Source organism: Falco rusticolus, chromosome 4 (genome assembly GCF_015220075.1).
Source record: "Falco rusticolus isolate bFalRus1 chromosome 4, bFalRus1.pri, whole genome shotgun sequence".
Lineage (NCBI taxonomy): Eukaryota > Metazoa > Chordata > Aves > Falconiformes > Falconidae > Falco > Falco rusticolus.
Genome location: NC_051190.1, coordinates 13,901,544 through 13,915,337, shown reverse-complemented (window position 1 = coordinate 13,915,337; position 13,794 = coordinate 13,901,544). Strand labels below are relative to the sequence as shown.

The window sequence follows — 13,794 nt, the reverse complement described above, 5'->3', positions numbered from 1 at the left end:
AGAACTTCACAGGAGAACAAGATCCATTCATCAAAGTGGGTATCAACTCTCTTATTCCCCAAAGCATTCAAGCTAGAACATAACCAGAAATTCTATTAATAACTATGGCGGAGCACCCAAGACAAGCAGAAATGGCCATACAAAATCAACTGAAAACACAGAACTTGACTCCCTTGACTTGGAGCATCATCAGAACCAGCACCCTACCGTTAGTAAGTCACTAGATAAATTGCTGACAAACCAGATAACGCTACTTAGCGGATACAAGTGTTTAGGCTCCGTGTTCCCTCCAACCCTATCCCTTTAGCCAGTACAAATACTTGCCATTTTTTTAGTCATAAAGCACTTTTCAAAACACAAGCTTTTTCTATAATGCTGAGGACAGTTGACTCAACAGATTAATATAAAAAGGAACAAAGTACATCAGTAATAGAGGAGAATGGAGCCCTACCAGAGCATCTCAGCTACTCTGCAGCACAGAAAAATGGGGTTCAGGTGGGGTTTTTTTGTTTGGTTTTGGTTAAGTATTTGAGTTCTAGAAGACAAAAAGAAAATACAAAATATTATTCTGTATTTCACATTTTTATTAGCTTCTTGCTGGCAGGCATTACACTTGGGAATAATATTGCACCAGGCATTAAAAATATGAATTCTACCACAGGGACATTTTGCATTTAGAATCCAATATAAATATTTCTAATCATATTTCCATGGCTACAGATAATATTTGGTTGCTTGATTTATATGCATAGAAAGAAACAGTTGTCATAACTGTAAGAAACTGTACTTATCAAGTACTTTCAAAGGGTGGATTTGTTTTCCTATAATATTACAATACTGTTTGTTTATTTAGAAACTAAATTAGTCTACATGATAGCAGCTCTTCCCCAGCTGCATTTTAAACTCATTTTGTTTCTTGCTCCCAGTGTCGTAGCATTAGATGAATTAGAAACTATTTAAACGGAGGTAATTTTAGCACTTTAAGTCGAGTCAGAGAATTGTGTTAATGACACAAAATACCCTATTGTACTAATTCTTCGGACTCCCTCTTTCAAACAAAAAGGTGTCTTGACGAAACAGGCACATGCATGGTTTTTTTCTGAACAGGACAAAAGGACAGAGCTGCTAGAGAACGAAACTCCTCCAGTCCTCACTGATAAACAATAAATAGTCGTATAAAAAAAAAAGCCCACATTGTTGCTTTAGTCAAAATCCAGACTCTCTTGGGTTTACTGTCCAATTAAGTTGCTAATCACCAAGCGGCTCCTGTGGAGTCAGAATCAGTCATCTGTTTTCCGTGCCAATCTACAGAAAGTCCAGTTGTGCTCCACTGTGTTTTCATTGGCACGCTCGCTCATATGATGAACTCTGGTATTCCTGATCGTGAAGCCTTGCTTTGTGATGTACTCCATGAGATGGACTCTGAGCGACACTTCCTGATGGTAATCGCATGGCCCAAAAGTGAAGGAAACCTGGCAGTCCCTGGTGTCCATCATATGCTTATTCCACTTTGTGAAGTGGTTTGAAATGCCTTCCAGTAACGAATGGACTTTCGTCGTGATAGTGAGCTGCGTGATGATTACAGCCACCGGGTTGGAATACTTGGAAAGCTTCCGGGTGCTGGACAGCTCCACCACCTCCTCAAAGGTATCCACGGGATACAGCGGCTTGGGGTCATTAAGACACTGAATTAGCGGTTCAATCTGATAGAAGTCCGCTTCCTTCCGAAGCAGGTCGAACTCCTTGAAGTCCAGTGGCAAAGTGAGCTCTGAGGTCCTTAAAAAGTTAAGAACATAACGGAAAAGTGGTCCATCTCTGTCAATAAAGTAATTGCCCTGAGAGTCCCTGGCAGTGGGGAAGTCTCCCCTGAACATGGCCCCAAGCATTGAGTCAGGATATCTCGTTAGAGTTGTGAGGGATGTCGTATACATGTGTCCACCCACATTTAGCGTGACTGGATCAGTCATCTAGAAAGAGAGAAATTGCAGAGTTTATCAAGCCACCACAAGAAGATTCGATCACCTCACTGACACACACGGTAAATACTGTTTGAAAAGTGCAGGCTGTGGAGAGAATCACGCCTCTTCCATTTGAAGCCTTTAAGCAGCATCTAAACCTGAACAAATCCAAGCCACCTAGCAACAAGGCACAACCGGCAACTAGACAGGATGATACTTAACATTCAGAAGGCATATTTCCAGAATGCTTTAGAAATCTTAACAATGGAGCTACTGTCACAGAAGCAAGTTTTGCATTTGGGCAACAAGTTTTTTCCTATTCTACAGATGGGGAAATGAGAACAGAGAGATTTCCTGAAGAACAAGTTAGTCTGAATGAGGCCCATCAGTGTTCCTTACTTTCACAATCTGTCTCTCATTCTAGAACAAAAAAAAAAAAGAAAGGAAAAAAAAAAATCAGCTGAACAAGTCTTAAGCCTCTTTCTCTCTCTCAAAATAGGATGACAGCGCAAGTTTAGACACAGGACCAAGAGCTCACAATCAAAATAATCCACGCTCTGGTTAACAGGAATCATTAAAACAAGCAAACAAAAAAGAACTTTCGGCTTTTAACTCTAAAAAGCAACATTTATTAGCAAATCAGCATGCTGTGTAGAAGAGGGGGGCAGAGCACAAACCAGTCTGCATCAGCTTCCAAATAGCACATGAGGAAGCAAGAGAGAAAGGAACACAAATCCCATCTGGCCACCAACCCTAACAACCAGGACCGAGGCCAGCCAGAGAAAAGAGACATATGCATGGCAGCAGAATGTTTAGAGAAAGAGAAGAGGAGAAAAATAATGTGCGTTTGTCTAGTTTGAGACAGAGTTTACAAGGAAAAATACTCTTCTTTATAAATAAAATGACAAAGTCCTAAAACTTATACGCAGGAATCACACACTATTTTCAGTCTTTGTGTGTTAGGAAAACGGTAACAGTGAGCTTAAGGCATCGGTTAAGTACTCACTGACCATACCTAGGAAATACGAATCTGAGCTCTCCCCACAAATAGCATGCGAGACGAAGTACTTCAGAGAACCTAAGTAAGCTGTTGTAACCTGCACAGGTTTTCTTCTCACATGACTGAAGCTCTGGATCTACACAAGACAGATCTGTAAGGATTCTTTCCGCAAGATCTTGAAAGCCCAGTTGTACTGCACAGCACACACTTACACAGGCTCACTTACCATATATCCCCAGTCTCCATTATCCATCTGTTCAATTGCTTGAACTGTGGTATTCCAAGTTTAACAGAAGGCTGCTGAAAGGATACACGATTCACCTCCTATTATCTCCCTGCAGGAAAAAGCACACACACAAAAAAAAACAAAATAAAGAACAAAACAGGGCAGACCATCAGCACCTATAAGAACTGAAAGGAATGCTTTCTAACCAAAGGCAGGCTCTCTGTCAGGAGAGCGTTCAGCTACAAAACCACATTAACAGGAGAATCTACAAACGTGCTTTTCCTTCCTTCTCCCTTCACGCTACCCAGAGGACTGCCTCCGGAGCACATGGGTAATCACTCTACTGGCTGTCTGATCATCCCAGTTTTGTTAAACAACAAGCAATGCGCCTCTGAGGATAATATACGTTCACAAACAGACTACTTTTCACCTGGGAAACAGTGAGTACTTTGAAAGACGGATGTCCTTTTCCAATTAAAAAGTTTATTTGGCCACCACCAGTGAAGTCATACATGTGTTCCATTAATATTAGCCAAAATTCCCATGCTCCAGTTTCAAAACTGCACAGAAGAATAAATCAAGCATGAAAGTCAATGAACAGTAAGAAGAAAAAAAAAATCTCACTGCAGAATTAATAATTCAGTAGTGGAGAACTGCAATTGATAGCAAGAACATTAACTTACAGACAAAGAGTATGAATGGACTTCAGAGACACATACGCATTCTCCAAAGCAATTTCTTTAGGGACAAGCCAGAGGACATCAAACATGCTTTCAACAACGCTTCGACAAAAGCAATTTGAGGAGCGGTTCAGGCCGTAACTTCCCAGAAGACCACTGAACTGCTGACTTGCATAAACAAGGGGACTCTCTCCACACAAGCACAACAAGGGAAATCCACAGGCCGGGTTGTGCAACTTGAGGGGAGCGGTGGGAGCAAATGACCCTAGACACCAGTGGAGATTTTCCAAAGGTGGCCTCTCAACCACGTCAAGCAATGTATGGAGAGGGAAACCAGTCGTCGTTAAGCCTCTATCCCTACACAGAGCCTGCCTCTCTGCTAGAACTGCTGAAAATTTAGGTCAGTCTGTTTTAAGTAGGGTACAGCTTCTCAGCTTTGTTTATTTTTACATCTTAAAGACCACACAGTTACCAGGACTTCTGCTCCCATCCTCTTTACTAGCAAACTTCAACACGCATTCACCCAGCTAAAAGCAGCACGAAGACTTAGCCGAGCCAGAGCCCTACATTCCAGAACAACTGAAGGGTCACAGGTTATTCCCAACCAAAAAGATCAGTTGCCCCTCTCATTCCTAGCTAATGAGATTGGATGGTCTCATTCACCACAGAACAAGGCAGCACATGCCACAGCTCTCTGGGCTCTGCTACCCTGCACAAACCCACAGCCTGGGCACAACAGCATCCAGCAAGTCAGGCCTTTGGGGGCTGGCAGCACGAGCACAGCCTCAGCTGCATCTCAGATGTATTAAAGACCAGAAAAAACAAAATCGGTATATGAAAATAGTGAGGTCAGACAACAGAAGAGTAAGGAATACTAAGATACAGAACTAGTCATACCAGGATCCTATTTTTACAAATTAGACAGAGCATGCCTCAAGAAAGTACATTAAAGCATACAACACACACCCCGACAGCAGATAAACCTGGAATGCCAGCTCTTTTGCCAGCCTCTGTAATTATTTTTTTTTAACTGCTCACAAATCAAGAAGTTAATTCACTCAAGTTTTCTTTATTTGCAATCATCACTTAAGTAAAGCTCTTAACTGTTCATCAATAGCCCAGATCTTTTAAATTCCAGCACTTACAAGCATCATTCTGGTCAAGCATAACATGCAGATGCATTAAAACCATAGGAGAGACTGGTACCAGTTTCTGATATTCAAGGAAAACATTCACTTGAAAATGAAACTATGCAGCCAGCCAGAAACTGCACTAGAAATCATGATAGATGAGATCTGCTGCTTAATAAAATTAACCGGAATTATACATTCAGAATATTTCAGAGATAGACAGATGTCCAGAATTATTTAAACTGGTGGACAGACACCATGTTATTTTGGTCAGCATCTAAGTCCACGCTACAGATGAATCAAGACTTTATCAGTGAAAGAAACAGATGACACTGCCTGTCTGTACAAAGGCATGAAATAATCTTTGATCACAGCACTGCTATATAACACCGGAGTGAATAATTTACGACAGCAATTAGCTTAAACAAACCCAGCCCTCAACATACAAGTGGCATCAAGAAATCTCACTGATTTTTGTGTAAGGACCCTGAATCACTAGGCACACACAGGCACCCCTGGCAAAGCTGGTGCTGGAGCGAGATGTTCAGTGCAAAGGGATGATACTGGGAAGCCATCCTAAAATGTCCAAGTGTGATCACAACTGCCTGCTGCTTCCCTCATCAGCTGGGGAGACAACTTCACAGGCAACAATAGCTCTGTTCAGGTACAACCCGAGATAAGGACTAGCAAACCACATCACAAGAAGGGTGGGGACATACACCCTTTCAACGACGCTTTAAATTCTTCCTGAATGAAATACAGTGATGCATCAGTGGGGGTGGGCAGACACTCACTCCATCCATACCCTGGGACAGGCAGCCTCAAGCCAGCTCTTGTCCCTGTTTCACACAACACACAGCACCCAGGGACAGCCTTGCTAACACTGCTACTACTCACATTCAGCTAGCAGATATACAGCTGCATGTCATCTGCTCCCAAAACAACCTACCTTTAATAACCAAAAGAAATACTTATTTTAGATGAAATTCAGCCACATCAACTGCTGACACCATTTAAGCCAAACAGGATATCATTCTTTGCTGAGAGCAGAAGTGCACTGATCATGTCAAACCACAGCCCTACTTTCGTTAATCTGCTTCTGCAAGCGGGGAGAAGATACACAGCATTAACGCAGTCATCACAGCTGCTGCTGTAGCCCAGCACCAAGCACATCCAAAACTAGAAAGGCACAATGAGAAGCAAGTACCTTTGAAGAAAAGCACTCCAGTCATCATTTTATACATTTAATATACAAAATTGGATACCTGCATTTAAAAAATGCTCACTTTTAGTTCATATGTTATGACCTAGAGGATTACTAGGCTATTTACCAGCAACGCTACTGCCAGCAGGTAGTCCCCATTAACTTCAGCAGGGCTTCTCTCGGAGCAGAGCTGCTAACGTGCAACTATTTTGCAAGTGCAGAGAAAACAAGTAAGAGTCAGCTGAACATCTGCATCTGTGAACCAACACACAGGCCAGGAGATGCCAGCTGGGACCACACTGCATTTGATCAAGGCCAAAAGCTACACACTGCACCTGGAGAAAATCACTGCACTGGTTGTCACATGCAGTTACTTGAAGGAGGAGCAGCAGAAATACACCTAACAGTTAAAAGTTAAAGAGGCAGGCAGCACCTGATTTGCTCTGAACATTTTTCATCTAGTTTTTCCAACAAAAGAATTAAAGGATTTACTTGTGGCGCTAGTCTTTAACAGTTTGGTACCTATATTACAACACAAGCTGTTTAAGCTCCACACAAACTGATTAACTTCAACAGTTACCTTAGATTTATATCTCTAGGTCAATATAAGAGTTGACAGGAATTCTACCAATGGCAACTGAAAAATTATAAAGAGCAAAGCTACTTATACAGATATATATATATATGTATATACATACTTGGTATTTCAAGCTACTCACCCACTTAGTGAGCCTTTCACATTTAGATCATCAAAGATGAGAACAAACTCCTGCCCTCTGTACAGTTACGCTGTACATGGACAATCTCTATTCCCCAGCCAGTCACGGCATGTGAAATGCAATTTTTTATTGTAAATCATTATCGGTAACTCACTTGTACTGACAAAAACTAAGCTAGCACCAGTGATGACTGTACTCCACCAAACTGTACAGCAAGATGACAAACTGCAGAGCAAACCCATGAGGCTCGAGCACTGTACTACCCTAACCAAGAGAGCGAGGAGGAGGTAAGCTCTTAAAACAACCAGGTACTGAACCTTCTGGGAACTCAGCAGATCAGCTTCACTAAAGAAAAGCATCTGTCACCTTCTGTACATGTCAAGTTTATAATGACTAATACAGCTTATTTAGAATTAACTTAGTTCTTGCTTTTCACTAGTATTTAGTCTTCACCTCAGGCAGGAGGGAAAACCACTCATGCCAGCCACTCAGCATTTTCACTCCTTTATGTGTAAATGCTTCACTATAAATTCCAAGCTCCTAAAGTTTCCCTACCTCCCCTGAGGAGCTCTATGACATCCTGGTTTAAGTCCAGGTTCCAAACTTTTATTTTAATTGCTACTTGTTTGAAGAGCCCACATCACAAAATCACTTTGGCCCTCCTCTCACGAGAGCCAAAGGAAGACGCTTGTACCTAGCCCGGTCCTGCCGGCGCTGTGTTGCTGAAGCAACCCAAGGTACCCAGGCTTTCAGCACTCGTGCCAACCTTTGGGTTTTAATGCTGTATTTTGCTTCTGTGAAACTAAACAGTAGTTGTCTCCATGTGGAAACGTGCCTCCAAACAGTTTTGGAGGAATGCAGATGTCAGAAATACTAAGCCTCCCTGCACACACCAGTGGGGCTCAGCACATACATGGATCGCGGAGCCACAGCAAGACCGGGGCAGAAATCCCTCCTAGAGCCCAGGCAGAGAGGGGCCCGGGCCGGCAGCAGAAACCGGGAATTGCTGGTTTCCATCACAGAGGAGCCAGCGAGCTCACGGTGGAAGAAGTCTCCCCAGGATCACAATGATTCAGCAAAGATGCTGGAAATGAACCCAGGCATTTATATCCCCACCCCTGCAAATGACCCAAGAGCCCACACCCTCACCCCCACCCCAAACCAGCGACCCAGCTCTGCCTCCCCTCCGGGTAGGGCAGGGGGATCCATCCCCTCCCCAGGCGGGGCAAAGCCCACGGACCCCGGGCCCTCCCTGCCAGACCTCACGGGCTGCCACCCCGGCACCCTCCCTGCTCCTTCCTCCTGCCCAGCCGCCAACCGGACCCAGGCACCGGCCGTCCCATCCCCAACCTAACGTCAGGGCTCCAGCACCCGGTCCTGCAGCCCCCCCGGTCGCGAGGAGGCCCCAGGAGCCCGGCCCTGCGCCCTGCCCCTCACCCCCCCCGTGCCCCGCCTTCACGCGTTGCCCCACAGCGGCCGCGGGCCCCCCCGCCGCGTCCGGGCCCTGGCGCCCCAGCGCCCCCCCGGAGCGGAGCAGGGCAGGTCCCGGCCGCTCGGCCCCGCTGCCCCCAGCCCCGCGGCAGCGCGGCCCGGCACTCACGGGCGCAGCTCCCGGCGCTGAGGCAGAGCCCGGCGGCGGCGGGGACGACTGAGCGCGAGCCCGGAGTTGAGCCGCCGCCGCGGGCGGGGACAGAGCGAGGGTGTGTCCCGGTACGGCCCCGCCCCCGCCGCAGCCACACCCCCTTCACCTCAGGGCGTCACCGAGGGGGCTGGGGGGGACCCGGCGCGGGCAGCCCTGTCCCCAGGGGGCGAAGCCGCGGCCGCGGGCGTGGCAGCTGAGCCCGAGCCATGCGCCTCCCCGTCAACACAGGGCGGGCGCGCGGTTGTCCCCGGCGGTCCCGGCCGCCGCTGCGGGGGACCGGAAGTCGCGTGCAAAGGCCGCGCCGGTTCTCGCGAGAGCGGGGAGGCGGAGCGAAGCCGCGGGCTGGGCGCGCGGAGGCGGGGCCTCGTCGTCACGGGCGGCGCGCGGAGCGCCGGTCCCTCCGCGCTAGAGGACACGGCCAAGATGGCGGCGGCTGCGGCGGCACTGCGGTACCTGGCCCCGCTGGGCGCCCGCCTCCCGCCGCAGGGCCGCGCCGCCGGGCGGCTGCTGCAGCAGCGCAGGGGACTGCGGCTCTCCGCGCCCGCCGCCATACAGGTAACGGGGCCGCCGCCGGCAGGGGTGCCCCGACAGCGGGGCTGGGGGCGCGGGGTGCGCGCCCCTCAGGGGAGTGTCCGGCCCCAGGGGGCGGGCGGGCGCTGAGGTGAAGCGAGCTGTGGTGAGGTGAGGCGAGGCGAGGGGGCTCCCCGCGTCCCTGGCGTGCGGGGGTCCGGCGGCTGCGGACCGTGCCCCCGTCCTGCCCGCCTGCCGCTGTCCCGCAGGTGACGGTGCGGGACGCGCTGAACCAGGCGTTGGATGAGGAGCTGGAGCGGGACGAGCGCGTCTTCCTGCTGGGCGAGGAGGTGGCCCAGTACGACGGTGCCTACAAGGTATGTGGATGCTGTTACCGGGCCGCGAAGGGGCCTCAGGTGGGCCCTGACTCCTGTGTCCTGCCCTGCAGATCTCCAGGGGTCTCTGGAAGAAGTACGGGGACAAGAGGGTGATGGATACCCCCATATCAGAGGTAAGGCTGCCCTGTTCCCTACCCCTGCCATCCCATCATCAGCCACTCCCCCAGTGCTTACCCCTTGGTCTCCTCTTTCAGATGGGCTTCACAGGAATCGCTGTCGGTGCTGCTATGGTTTGTACATTTGCATTCCCCTACTTATGATTTGAAAATTTAAAGCAAACTACTCTTATGTAAAAACACACTAATAAATACGTCAAAATATATAATAGGCAGGGTTGAGACCAGTGTGTGAGTTCATGACGTTCAACTTCTCCATGCAAGCAATCGATCAGGTTATAAACTCCGCTGCCAAGACCTGTTACATGTCTGCAGGAGCAATCGCCGTTCCCATCGTCTTCCGGGGCCCCAACGGGGCATCAGCTGGAGTTGCAGCTCAGCACTCACAATGCTTCGCAGCTTGGTATGGGCACTGCCCAGGACTGAAAGTTGTTAGTCCTTGGAGCTCAGAAGATGCCAAAGGTCTGTTGAAAGCATCAATCCGGGACGATAATCCAGGTGAGCACAGGCAGATCACGGCAATACCTAGCACTCAGTCCTGAAAAGAACATCCAATTTCCCCTCCTGCCCTATTGAAAAAAAATAATAATAATAAATTAAACCCTAAACACTTAAGGTTGCTTTACTGCAGCTTGAGGGTACTTACAAAGGCACAGAGGTATTTATTCTTTTCCTAACAGTCGCTTGCCTTGCTAGCAGTAGACCAATTTTGTGCTGTTGCCAGCTACATATCTTTTGTGCTAGTGTGGTACCCATCGGGGAAACTTGGAAGCACTTACGAATCTACCATAAAGGGGTTAAAAAGGATAAAGATGAGTCAGGAGGAGTTCGTGCATCTTCAGTGTCTATGTAACTCATTTTTACAAGTCATGAAATTCAGATGATAAATTCAGAATGTCATTAATTAAAAGCAGGGTGACCTTTGTCTTTGTTTTTCACAAATATGCATGCAAAAATCTAAGACCTTTCTAAAAGTAGTAATTCTACCATCATGTACCAAAGTTAAATACCTGGCCTCATTTAAGACTAGTTGTAGAAAAAAAATTTAAATAATTCAGCATTGAAGTAAAGACTGTGATTTTTTGTTTTTAATTGCTTCCACAAATTTACTCAAGTCCTTGTTGCCTGGATGGGCTTAGTATCTTGAGCTAGTCTGCTGCAGTACCATTGATCATCGGTACAGTCCTGTGCCTGCAGATGTATATGTTAATCCAAGTATGTTTTCTTCTAGTTGTGATGCTGGAAAATGAATTACTTTATGGCGTTCCCTTTGAAATGTCTGAACAGGCACAGTCAAAGGATTTTGTTGTTCCAATTGGAAAAGCTAAAATAGAAAGGGAAGGTAAGCTGGGAATATGGTTTGCTTCCTTACTGACTGAACTGCTTGGAGATTTTTTTAAATCTCTTAGCTATTCAGAATACTACTGTCATGGGGCACAGGAAAGTATTTCAAATGTTAAATGTTCAAGTGTTATTTTATCCAGTAGTATACTTTATTGTTCTGCTGCCCATATAAGGAAAGATCAGCTGATAGTCTATATCTCATCTGAAACTATACTGTTCTAAAGGATTTGTTCCATAGTATAGAGATGAAGTAGGTGATGGCTGACACAATTTTTTCTTAACCTGAATATGTAATTTTGGTGAAAAATGCAAAAAGAGATCACTCTAGTATTTCATACCATTTGCCCATAATTTACCACTGCATTATGGGAATGTTTGAAAAGGATAATCTGAAAACTACATTAAATATCTCTCCAGTTCACTGGATTAAAGGGTAAAGTCTGTGTCTCAGCAGTCCTTCCGCTACCACTCTTCATAATATGTATGGGCGTAGAATACTTAACATTTCAAATAAATCTAAGGAACTTAAATTTACAAGAGAATCCTAACATTACCTTGAAAGTAGCCTGAGGTCTAGGAAAAAAGCTTTAAATCTGAAGGGTTTTTTCTTTATTAACATTTGTTTCTGTTCTAGGAACTCACGTTACATTAGTGTCACACTCAAGACCTGTTGGACACTGCTTGGAAGCAGCTGCTATACTTGCCAAAGAAGGTGTAGAGTGTGAGGTGGGTGGAGTTGCTGTTGCTTTTCCCTTCCCCTGAAGTGGGGAAAAAAAGCAGAGGGTCTTCTCATTCAGTCTCTGCAAAACTTCAGTATATTAATTGTAAGCTTCTTGTATTTATAAATGCCTTAATAGCATGTGGATTTCATGTTTCTGTATTCAAGCTTTTCATTACAAAATTAAGGTAGAACTATTCATGATTTTCAGATTGACCCAGCTGTGTGGTAAGCAGAACAATGACAGGATGTATTAGTGTGGTTGTATCTCAGTATAGCAAGACTCACCTAATCTGGGATTTTCCAGGAGCTACCAGAAACTGTTCCACACAGTCTCTTCCAGAATAAAAACTTAGAAATTTTATTAAGTCTTGTCTTCAAAGTGAGAATAGATGAAAGTGCTAAAGGGTAAGGGGGTAACTGACAGGCTTAGATCACAGCAAAACTCACACAGTCATCCCCCTGCTCTTCCCCTCCCGCCCCCCAGGTTATAAATCTGCGTACCATTCGACCAATGGATATTGAAACAGTGGAAGCCAGCGTCGTAAAAACAAACCATCTTGTAACTGTAGAAGGAGGTTGGCCGCAATTTGGAGTAGGAGCTGAAATCTGTGCCAGGATCATGGAAGGTACCGAGTTTTGCAGTATACTTGTTGATCTTGCCCGTCTAAATCCCGATGACTTCTTCATAAAGCCAGATAAAGGCAAAGTTAGGGCTTTCTATCTGAGGAGCTTGAGCCTAGTTGTCTTGCTCTAGATATTTTCACAGGGTGGAAACGGCTCATCTTCTGTTGTGAGTGATTGTTACCCTAAGAACCCAACTGCGTGAGAAGCAGGATGGAAACTTTATCTAAACTATAGCGCATGAATATAAACAAGCAGGAACAGCTCTCTCTAGAATACTAGAGCTACAAGAACAAAATACTTTAAATAGATTAAGATTCAGAAACTGAGTTGAGAGAAAACTGTAGGGCATGGCAACCTGACAATTGTCTTCTGTTTCAGGATCTGCCTTCAACTACTTGGATGCTCCAGCTGTGCGTGTTACCGGTGCAGATGTTCCCATGCCTTACGCAAAAATTTTAGAAGATAACTGCATACCTCAAGTCAAGGATATAATATTTGCAGTGAAGAAAACTTTGAATATCTGAGTTGTAAATACATGGTTTAAAGTCCTGCTTTACAAATTATTCATGGTGTAGGGCATGTTGTATGCGTAACTTTTGTTGTATACCTACACAAAGTTTTGTACAGTGGAGAAAGTATAGTGACCTCCCAGAATATTTATATGGGGTTATCTTCTAAGCCACACTTCATATAAGCAACAGTGCGGGAGCGCTTGTTTGTTCAGTGGTACCAGGTGCGTTGGTGCTACTGTATGTAGAGAAATCCTATTTTAAATTCAGAGTGAGGAAAAAATCCTCCGTTTCTGCTTGGCTTGTAATTACCAGACTAGCTGTGTTAAACTGGGTCTAGTGGTGGTTGAGTGAAGAACTGCCTTAAGCAAGAGGAGGCCCTGAGCCTGGTCCTGGAGCACTGTACAGCTCTCTAGGAGCCCAGGGTCACAAGGCTTATTAGAGGTGAATGATCAAACAGGAGCAAGTGAAGCCTTGCTTTTACGTTACACAGTTAAGTGCAACAGCTCATAAAGTGGCAGCTTTGGAATCCTGTGGTATGGGTTAAGAGAGAGCTGCCATGTTTCGTTTGAAAAGCACTCCGCTCACGCAGGAAAGCTTCTGCACAAGAGCTTAAATAAAGATCCTGATCCCATTCAGTATGTCATGGGTAACACTACATAACTTTTCTTTACTAGCTGCCACATACAGTGATAAAAAGAAAAAAAAACTTGCCCAAATGTTTTATGGTTTTGGTTTTTTTAACTCATCACATGGGCCAACAGCATCCTCAAACTACAGTTCTTACAGTGCAAAGTAAGTTATTTTATTCAGATGCAGGGAGCCTGGCTCTGAAGCAGCAGTTGTGTAGATTGTGTTTGAAGAGCCAGGAAACGGTCGCAGCAGCCTTTTGGGAGATCGCCACGTCCAAGGGTTTAGCAAAGGCCTAGTCCTGAGAGGCAGGGAGAGCCTGCTAGGCTTCGTTCAGCAGCTTCTGGTACAGAGTAAAAGCTGCTTTTAGGAGTCTGCGGTGT

The 13,794-nt window shown here is 45.8% G+C and overlaps 2 protein-coding genes across 5 annotated transcripts; one reads left to right on the top strand and one right to left on the bottom strand.

Annotated features, from left to right (window-relative positions):
• Positions 1-563: 563 nt before the first annotated feature.
• KCTD6 (potassium channel tetramerization domain containing 6) lies at positions 564-8,825 on the bottom strand. 4 transcript variants are annotated; one of them, XM_037384144.1, is made up of 3 exons: positions 8,518-8,647; positions 3,185-3,293; positions 564-1,967 (listed from the first exon to the last, which is right to left on the bottom strand). In XM_037384144.1, the coding sequence occupies exons 2-3, from the start codon at positions 3,209-3,211 to the stop codon at positions 1,281-1,283; spliced, it is 714 nt and encodes a 237-aa protein (XP_037240041.1). In that variant the 5' UTR covers positions 3,212-3,293; positions 8,518-8,647; the 3' UTR covers positions 564-1,280. The 4 variants fall into 4 exon arrangements, with proteins under 4 accessions (XP_037240041.1, XP_037240044.1, XP_037240042.1 ...); XM_037384147.1 differs by lacking the exon at positions 8,518-8,647 and adding an exon at positions 3,615-8,059; XM_037384146.1 differs by lacking the exon at positions 8,518-8,647 and adding an exon at positions 8,666-8,825 and having other exon boundaries at positions 567-1,967.
• Positions 8,826-8,949: 124 nt separating this feature from the next.
• PDHB (pyruvate dehydrogenase E1 subunit beta) lies at positions 8,950-12,835 on the top strand. The gene is made up of 9 exons (XM_037384142.1): positions 8,950-9,114; positions 9,339-9,446; positions 9,518-9,580; positions 9,662-9,697; positions 9,796-10,081; positions 10,815-10,925; positions 11,562-11,653; positions 12,133-12,274; positions 12,651-12,835. Exons 1-9 carry the CDS (start codon positions 8,983-8,985, stop codon positions 12,794-12,796), a joined length of 1,116 nt encoding a protein of 371 aa, XP_037240039.1. The 5' UTR covers positions 8,950-8,982; the 3' UTR covers positions 12,797-12,835.
• The last annotated feature ends 959 nt before the right edge of the window (positions 12,836-13,794 follow it).